Source organism: Macrobrachium nipponense, chromosome 43 (assembly GCF_015104395.2).
Source record: "Macrobrachium nipponense isolate FS-2020 chromosome 43, ASM1510439v2, whole genome shotgun sequence".
Taxonomy (NCBI): domain Eukaryota; kingdom Metazoa; phylum Arthropoda; class Malacostraca; order Decapoda; family Palaemonidae; genus Macrobrachium; species Macrobrachium nipponense.
In genome coordinates, this window is record NC_061104.1 from 49,474,545 (window position 1) to 49,484,544 (window position 10,000).

General features: G+C 37.4%; 1 protein-coding gene across 5 annotated transcripts in view; it reads left to right on the forward strand.

The window, feature by feature from the left end:
* LOC135213728 (protein spire homolog 1-like) overlaps positions 1-10,000 on the forward strand; it is a 426,989-nt gene that overhangs the window by 282,374 nt on the left and 134,615 nt on the right. For all 5 annotated transcript variants that reach the window (XM_064247840.1, XM_064247841.1, XM_064247842.1 and 2 more), the window contains exon 5: positions 2,005-2,208. In XM_064247840.1, coding sequence (XP_064103910.1) covers positions 2,005-2,208 — 204 coding nt within the window. The remainder of the gene's footprint in view (positions 1-2,004; positions 2,209-10,000) is intronic.

Below are 10,000 nucleotides of genomic sequence, written 5' to 3' on the forward strand. Positions count from 1 at the left end.
GACGACATTTGCTTCCTTCTTCGTCTGTGCTCTGGACTTTTTATATAATTATTTATTTTTTTATTTATTTCCTTTTTTTTAATCTCGGGGGAAGATGAATCATCTCAGGGACCGTGAATCACTTCGGAGAGGAATGTTTAACTCGCCTAATCTCGCTCGCTTGTTATTCATAACGTTTGATTACAGTGCTGTTATTTCCGTTTAGTGGCTTCGAGGTTTTCTTGCAGTTATTCTGACATATTGCTCGTGGCCCTGCCCCTGCCCCGCCCCCCTCGCCTCTTTTTACCCGACACCCAGAGGAAATGAATTTCCTTTTGAATGCAATTAACGATATGTGAACTTTTTGCCCTGAATGTCGTCTTTTGTTTTAATTTTATTATTATTTTTACTTTATTTTAAAATTTTTAACAGGATATAGTTTTTTTTTCCGTCGACGACGACGAACAACATTCGAGCATTTTTGAACGGATGTGATTAACACTGGGCGTAATGTTTGATTTAATGGCTCAACTGGCGTTAAGGAACTCCTTGCCTGACCCAGTTCTTGTAGAACTTGCGCTCTTTGCCATTTGCTGATGGCCGACATTCCGAAAATGTTTAATGACAAGAGTAATGATGAAAATAACATTAGTTTTATTTTAAAATTATTCTTCGAAGTCTGCATTTCTGCATTCCTCACGATCAAAGAATTTTAACAATAATTTATCATTGTACTATCCGTATTCATTATTATTATTATTATTATTATTTATTATTATTATTATTATTATATTATTATTATTATTGTAATAATAATAATAATAATATAATTATTATTATTATTGTATTATTATTATTATTATTATTATTATTATTATTATTATTATTCTTATTATTATTATTATTATTGGAAGGAAGTAGGTCGACCCCCTCTAAGCATGTCCTGTTAAAATAGATGGCTGGATCGTTCGAATATAATCTTATTACTATTATTTTTTATAGTATTATGTAGTATAGTAGTAGTTTTAATGTTTTGTTCAAGCCACAAAGACCATGAAATTGCTTAGAAATAAAAGGTCTCCTATATATTATTGGTGTTATTCCACTTTCCTCAACCCTCTCCCAACAAGTGTTTCACAGTGCAACTGCGAGATTTTCCTCCTGTTACGCCTTTCTTCAAACCTTTATACTCTCAATTTCCCTTTCAGCGTTGATTGGCCTCATTTTGGCCTAAATTTTGGTATTTCATCCCATTCCTTTCCAAGCTCTGTTAATTATTATCAATGTGATTCTTTTATTCTATATAATAAGTGAGAGCTGTACACTCTGTATTTCTCTCTATTCCTTGGAAGTTTGAATTTCAACTCAGTGGACCTTTGCGGGTCTTTTTCCGTGTGGATATGGTTCATCTTTCGAATATTAGAATAATAATTAATAATCGTAATAATTGAATTTCAAGTCAATGTCCCCTGTGGTGGTCTTGTTCCATGTGATGAATATAGGGTTCATCTATCGAATAATAATAATAATAATAATAATTATAATAATAATAATAATAATAATAATCTCATCTGAACACCATATTCTTTGGAAACTTGAATATTAAGTCAATGGCCTTTGTGGTCTGTTTGTTGTAATAATAATAATAATAATAATAATAATAATAATATGATTATTATTATTATTTTTATTGTTATTATTATTATTATATTATTATTATTATTAATCTTGTATGAACAGCATATTCTTTGGAAACTTGAATTTCAGGCCAATGGCCCCTTGTGGGCTCGTTCCATATGAAGAGGGTCCATCTACTGAATAATAATAAATATTAATAATCATAATAGTAGGGAAAAACTCTCTATCACGAAGATGAACCCAGGTTAGGGTTCGAAAGCTTTCTGTAAAGTCTTCAAAATTATACACGGACTTTTTACACTTTGTATTATTGTGGACCCTTTAGAAAATCATAATAGTAATAATCATAATGATAATTAACATTAAGGTGACGTTTCTGCCTTTCAGGTGTGCGAGAGCCGACTGACGAGCGTGGGCAAGGAAGGAGGAGTGTGCGAGCACTACCGGGCGGTGGTCAGGGCACTCGTGGCCGAGTCGATTGACCTGGCTTCCTTCTTATCGAAAGTGGCCCACGGCAACAAATTCATCACGCAGAATAACGACCTCCTCAGCTCAGAGCACGACCTTCAGGAACTCCAGTGTGAGGATTGGGTGAGTCTTCAACGCCGTGTATATGAGGTTGACTTATTTATTGATTGATTGATTTTTTTTTTATTTTAATCATTGCATTATGTACAAATGATGTTAGTTGATTTATATTATAAATCAAATGCATTGTCAGACATCATTGTCAAGGTACAGTAGCTGTAATTGATTTATATTGTAAATCAAGTGTATTTTCAGACATCATTTTCAAGGTACAGTAGTTGTTATTTGATTTATATTATAAATCAAATGTATTTTCAGACATTTTCAAGGTACAGTAATTGTTATTTGATTTATATTATAAATCAAATGTATTTTCAGACATTTTCAAGGTACAGTAATTGTTATTTGATTTATATTATAAATCAAATGTATTTTCAGACATTTTCAAGGTACAGTAATTGTTATTTGGTTAATATTATCAACCGAATGCGTTTCAGACATAATTTTCAAGGTATTGAAGGTATATTGCAAACGGAATGAATCTCCAGACATTTCTGCAGGCTTTTATCGGTGCACTTGTAACAAAACCCATAAGTTTAGTCCACATTACTTTCAGTCTTCAAGAAATGACAACTATATCGGTCGGGGAATATTAGCCTCAAAGATTCTTTTGAAGGAGCATAGCTTTCCCATGTTTCCTTTATCAACTATTTTACATAAACTGAAGAAAGCAGATTATATGTATGAAATATCTTGATAAAGACGGATTTTACTTGCTCTTCCGTAGTCGAGTCTAACTTAGCAGAAGTTATGAGTCTTCGCAGATTAGTAAAATTAATTTCTGTTGATGTTATCATGAATGGAATTTTTCTCATTAATTCTGTTGATCTATTCTGCGTGATTTTCTCTCTCTCTCTCTCTCTCTCTCTCTCTCTCTCTTCATTTATTTTTGTCTGCTCAGCTTTCCTTACCATGTGGTTTTATCTCTCTCTCTCTCTCTCTCTCTCTCTCTCTCTCTCTCTCTCTCTCTCTCTCTCTCATTAATTTATTTGTCTGCTCAGCTTTACCATGTTTTTTATCTCTCTCTCTCTCTCTCTCTCTCTCTCTCTCTCTCTCTCATCTCGTCTGCTCAGCTCTCAATGATCTGTCTCTCTCTCACCTCTATCTCTCTCTCTCTCCTCTCTCTCTCTCATCTCGCTCTCTCTCTCTCTCTCTCTCTCTCTCTCTCATTATCTCTGCTCAGCTTCATTTAATTTATTTGTCTGCTCACTCTCTCTCTCTCTCTATCTCGTCTCTCTATCTCTCTCTCTCTCATATTTATTTGTCTGCTCAGGTTCACCTTGTTTTCTCTCTCTCTCTCTCTCTCTCTCTCTCTCTCTCTCTCTCTCTCTCTCTCTCTCAATCATTAATTTATTTGTCTGCTCAGCTTCACCTTATTCTCTCTCTCTCTCTCTCATGAATCACGTGATAATAAATTATTTCTTTTAGAAGCTAATTAGGGGTTCACCTTACCCATTGATGCTGACGTGATCGCTAAGCGATTATCGCCTTAGATTCCCCCCCACCACAAGGCGTATTGTTGAGGTCAATCTTTTTCATGGGATAAATAAAATCACGAAAAGTTTGACCTATATTACCGAAGATGGTTTCAAATGATTAATGAGATTTCCTCCTTTATGCCGTGACCTAGTTTCCCCCCACTGAGAGAGAGAGAGAGAGAGAGAGAGAGAGAGAGAGAGAGAGAGAGAGAGAGAGAGAGAATAGTTATTGGAGACGTTTATTTGAAATAATGTTCACATCTGTACCGTAATAGAAAAGAACGCGCGTGTTTTGATGCTGGCGTGGATCTCTCTCTCTCTCTCTCTCTCTCTCTCTCTCTCTCTCTCTCTCTCTCTCTCTCTCTCTCTCTCTCTCTCTCCCCCAAATCCTGCAGCCTCTAAATGCACTGCTACTACATTTCTATAATTATATATATATATATGTGTGTGTGTGTGTGTGTGTGTGTGTGTGTGTGTGTGATTGTGTTTATGTAATCTTTTCTAAAGAAGACCAGTAAAAGACATCTTGATATAAAGAAGCAGAATTCTTCCTCTGCTCTAATCACGACCTTGAAAGGGAATGCATTAAGATTCGAGTAGATAGAGGAGGGTCTTAGAGCCACGAACCGGGTCTTAATCAAACATCTTGATTGCCATCGCAACTGGAATGACAATTTTTTTTCTTTTTACCATTGACTCTCATTAAGGAACATCAGTACCTCGCAGCCGTGTTTGCTACTTAATGTTATAAAGTTTTCTTTCTTTTTTGTTAATACAGTTCTGGGAAAGCATGGCCAAATAGACTAGTTAGGCAGAAAAACATGTTTACAGAGTTTCTCTTAGTGCTTTCATAATAAACATGGAAGATTTTACAGCATAACCCCATGATTCATGCCTTTCCGGAAAAAAAAATGTACGCTGGTTACGCAGTTATCTAGGAAACAATTTCTGCTTTAATTATGAACCACAAGGTTAGCGGCGACTTAAAGAGAAAGGATGTGCTAGTGCTCCATTTCCTCTTCTGATGCGCATTTGTCACTGTCAATTTAAACTGTTAGCAGCTGAAATTCTAATTATGGAAGGAAGGACTCCAAATACCGCGGGTGACAAAGCTCTCTTCATTTGGCGGGCGACACGAAGACTGAATTCAAGATCATTTTTGTCCCCGTAGGGGGGTAGGGCCGCCAGTGGACCTCATGCGGTGCACTGTAGGCATTACTTAAGGTTCTTTGCAGCGTCCCTTCCTTAGGCCCCTAGCTGCAACCCCTTTCGTTCCTTTTACTGTACCTCCTTTCATATTCTCTCCATCCTACTTTCCACCCACTCCTAATACTTCATTCAAAGTGCAGCTGCAAGGTTTTCCTCATGTTACACCTTTCAAACCTTTTACTGAATGACCTCATAGGTCCCAGTGCTTTTCCTTTCGCCTAAATTTTATATTCAACTCAACTCAACATCCTTTTTGTTCCTTTTGGCATTTTCTTTAAATCGTCCAACGATGAATGGGGAGGCGGAATAAGAATAAGTCCGGTGCTTGAACGAGTCATTGGGGGTCAGAGTCTTCAGATCTTTAGTGAAGGGATGATGGAGATGACTTGGACATGCCCTCCTCACTACCCCTAGGAGAATAGTGAGTGAGTGTTAACTGTGACCCTCAGGGGGCACCAGAATATATGGAAGACCCAGAACTACCTGGAAATGAATGATGTTTGTTGAAGTGAAAGCTCAGGATGGACAAGTGGGGCCGAATTACTCAGAAGCCCTTTGCTTGGCAATGAATTATTGGTGTTGATGGTGTTGCTAGATATAGTTGGCGTATTTTATTTGTATACACAATGATTTCAATCCATCTTTATTTTGGAATCCTCCAGTTATTAGGTTGGCTACTCATGTCCCCAGTCGAAGTTAACATATGGTAGAATATTCAGAAAGACTTAACTGTGATATTGTTAGCTTTTGTAGGATTCTTTATTTTTCATTTCAGGACGTTGATATTTAGCCTTTTTTATTTCGTATATAAGCTGAGACATATGTCGTATTCAGCTTTTCTCATTCTTATATTATAAGCTGAGACATTTGTCATAGCTTTTTCTTTTTCGTATATCAGCTGAGACATATGTCTAGTTCAGCCTCCTCTCTTTCGTATGTCAGCTGAGACATATATCATAGTCAGCTTTTTCTCTTTCGTATATCAGCTGAGACATATGTTGTATTCATCCTTTATTTCTTTCGTATATAAGCTGAGACATATATTGTATTCAGCCTTCTCTCTTTCGTATATAAACTGGGACATATGTCGTATTCAGCTTTCTTCATTCTTATATAAGCTGAGACATTTGTCATAGCTTTTTCTCTTTCGTATATCAGCTGAGACATATGTCTATTCAGCCTCCTCTCTTTCGTATGTCAGCTGAGACATATGTTGTATTCATCCTTTATTTCTTTCGTATATAAGCTGACACATATATTGTATTCAGCCTTCTCTCTTTCGAATATAAACTGAGACACTATGTCACTGTCAGCTTTTTCTCTTTTTATATAAGCTGAGACATATGTCGTATTCAGGCTTTTCTGTTTCGTAAATCAGCTGAGAACTCGTGAACTATATATAATGTCAAGGTTGCGAACCGTTTGAGGTCAACGTTGTTTTTTTCTTTCTTGTGTACAAAAACCCAATTTTTTAAAAATAATTCAGCGTGTTTTGATAGACTACAGAATTATTGTAGATTTTTTATTAATGATAGCAATATGGGTTCTCATTAACGTAAGATCTAAGTCAAGAACAGTTATGTAAACAGTAATTTTCCACAATAGTTTCACAATTGAAATTAAATTAAATAAAGAATCTTTTAATGTACACTTTATTTTGAAAATCTGTAGGTTATCTGGTCAACTACAACTTACAGTTATTTTAATGTAGGTCATTGTAATTCTTAGAGTAATGAGTAACAGCTAAGATACAATGAACTGATGCCCAACATCTGCCATCCTGCTGTTGTCATTGAAATGGTGCAGTCAAAACATTTACTATCCACGAGTTTTGAGTGACTTAGAATCACAGCCCCGCACAGATGAAAGGCCCATAAAAACGGCAACAGTTGAATCATAAATTTTGGCTTTGAACATCATCCCTGATCACTTTGATGTGCGTCAGGAATAGGTAGGCGTCTGCTGTTCGTGTGCAAAGAGAGAATATTGATATTAAGAGGCTTAGGAGCGAAATTGCCCATTCTAATTTTCACCATCTAAGCATCCAGCTTCTCAGGAAATGAGCTGAAGTTGTATAAAGAAGCAAGAAAGGATCTTATTGATTTGTCCTGGTGCTTTGAAAATACATTCAACAAAGATCAATGTCCTAGTTGCATTTGATGCCAATTGGCAAGACAATGTCAGTACCGTAGAACCGACCCTTTTTATCTCGAATGAATAAGATGTGTAATTGATTCAGGAGGAATCGCATCTTTACTCTCCCCTTTTCCCCCAGTGACACCATAAATATATCAAGAGGGAACATGAATGGAGTGGCCCTGGTGACGTCAGCAGCGTTGTGGTATTTGATTGGTGGAACGCGTGTGACGTCATGGAAAGCGGTCTTTGGATTGGCTGGATGTGGAATCGAGGGGAACAGAGCCAGGCTTCTTATTGGCCGGATTGCGCGGCCGTCATTGTTGTCATGGCAACACGCTCCTCGAGGGACATTTTTTTGGGCGGGGGGGGCGGGGTGGACGGCTTTTGGGTGATGGGAGGCCTATGAAGTAATAGATTAGATTACTTAAGATGCAATTAACATCATTGTGAATCAGTCTCTGTCCATGACGGAAGTTGCAAAATGAAGTTTCAGAATGAACCTGAAATCACGGGAGTGAGTAGCGAAAAGGGTGTCAAACCATATTACTACTTTAAGCTACAGAAAGGTGGTTGTTTATCGATTCTCTCTCTCTCTCCTCTCTCTCTCTCTCTCTCTCTCTCTCTCTCTCTACGTTACTTTCTCAGCTGCAGTTTTTTGTTGTAGTAAAAACTATTATTGTCTGAGTGGTATTGCCTGTAAATATTACGTCATAATTCATAAGACGGTTATGAATGAATTTTTACATCCTTTTTTGGCCTTCCTTGAGAGAGAGAGAGAGAGAGAGAGAGAGAGAGAGAGAGAGAGAGAGAGAGAGAGAGAGACGTTCATTCCATGAGATCATTATCTCATAAGTATACTGCCCCTTAAATATCACATGTCACGGTGACCTCTCATTTTTGTCCTCATATGATCTATGATTATCTAATTTGTTGTCAGTGTCTTTCTGTCTCCTTGATTTTTTTCGTTGTGTGGGGTCCTTTCATATTTATAGTTGCGAAATACTGTCGAGTGACTTTACCGTCTTAGTGTGGCGTTCTTTTCATTTGAAGTTTGTTTTAAATTGATGTATTCATTTTTATCTTCCTTCTCCTTTTTTATTTAAATTATTATTTTTTATATATACGGCCTATTTATCATAAAATATGATTTCTTCATCCTTCTTCTGTTTTCGGGCTATTAGATTATCTTTCTTTGCCCTCTTCATTTCATGGTATTGTGCCGTGAATATATATATATATATATATATATATATATATATATATATATATATATATTATATATATATATATATATATATATATATATTCTGCCTCTCCTTCCTACTTCTTCTATTTCCCTATTTCCCCAGATTATCTCCGAGTCTTCTGTGTTCTTTTCTAGATTCAGTTTTCACATATCGCTTCATCTCTCCTGTAAGATTATTTTTAACTTTCTTCACTTTTACAGCCATATTCATGTACATCTCTCTCTCTCTCTCTCTCTCTCTCTCTCTCTCTCTCTCTCTCTCTCTCTCTCTCTCTCATTAATTATCTTGTACTACTCAACATGATTTTCTCAGTCACGTTGTTTTATATCTCTCTCTCTCATCTCTCTCATCTCTCTCTCTCGTCTCTCTCTCTCATTAATTTTGTTTTACTCAACATGATTTTCTCAGTATTACGTTGCTTTTATAACCTCTCTCTCTCTCTCTCTCTCTCTCTCTCTCTCTCTCTCTCTCTCTCTCTCCTCTCTCTTGCGTATTTGCTTTGTTGCGTGTCTCTGTTCCATTTTCATGAAGTTTCTTGCCCTTCCGGGCCTCGTGCGAGAGAAGGGAGACCCCCCTTCCAATGCCAGGCTGGTTTAGGACCTGCATTAAATTAACTCGTTTTAATCTATGTGGTCGTCTGAAAGATAAAGAACTGCCCCATGTATAATGGAAGCATGCTCATTAGCTGTGTACGGCGTTGCTCTCTCTCTCTCTCTCTCTCTCTCTCTCTCTCTCTCTCTCTCTCTCTCTCTCTCATTAACCGTCATTTATGATTGGGATTATGTAATGATGGTCGACTCCAATCTGTCTGTTACCCAGTAACCATTACAACTGGAGAAGATTGACGGGGCCATATACAGCAGATAGTTTTCATATTTAATTTTGCTAAAAGGTTTCAAATTATGAATATATACCCCCGTGGGCAGGGCCAAGTGATATCGTATGGGTAACAGTATAAGATGCACCAGTTGACTTCGCTGGATGATATTAACATTGTTGGTTGAGTGATTGATCACGGCTGCTAAAACTGGCCTCACAACGTATTCGTGTTAATGATGCTGTTGTTTCAGCGAAATAAGGTACTAAGGAAATGTGAGCTGTCTCTGGAAAGAATGGCGTTGTCGGTATGGTGTTCTGCGAGTTCGTTTCTCGGTCATTCCATTGAAGAGTGAGAGATGTGTATTTCTGGTGATAGAAGTTCACTCTCGACGTGGTTCGGAAGTCACGTCAAGCCGTTGGTCCCGTTGCTGAATAACTACTGGTTCCATGCAACGTATAAATACCATACAAACAAACAGAATCTCCCACTTTTAATGGCTCATCTCCATAGGGGGGTAGTGCCGTCAGTGAACCTCATGCGGTGCACTGTAGGCCTTACTTAAGGTTCTTTGCAACGTGTTAAGGCCCCCTAGTTACAACCTCTTTCTTTCTTTTACTGTATCCTCTTTCATATTCTCTTTCTTCCATGTTGTATCCACTCTCTCCTAACAATTGGTTCGTTGGTGAAACAAGGCTCTACTTGACCGCAGATTTCAGCCGGTTTTAATTTACGTTGAAAGTGAGGAATATGAGGAGCACGTACCAAATAAACTGGAGGTCGGATCGCGCCTTGTTAAGGTCAGTGAGATGAATTGTGGGATGCTGCCTTCTGGTGGATAGTGATTTAGCTTAATTTTCATCGATGATGATTATCGAGGCGAGGATTACCTCGTCGAGGTCGTC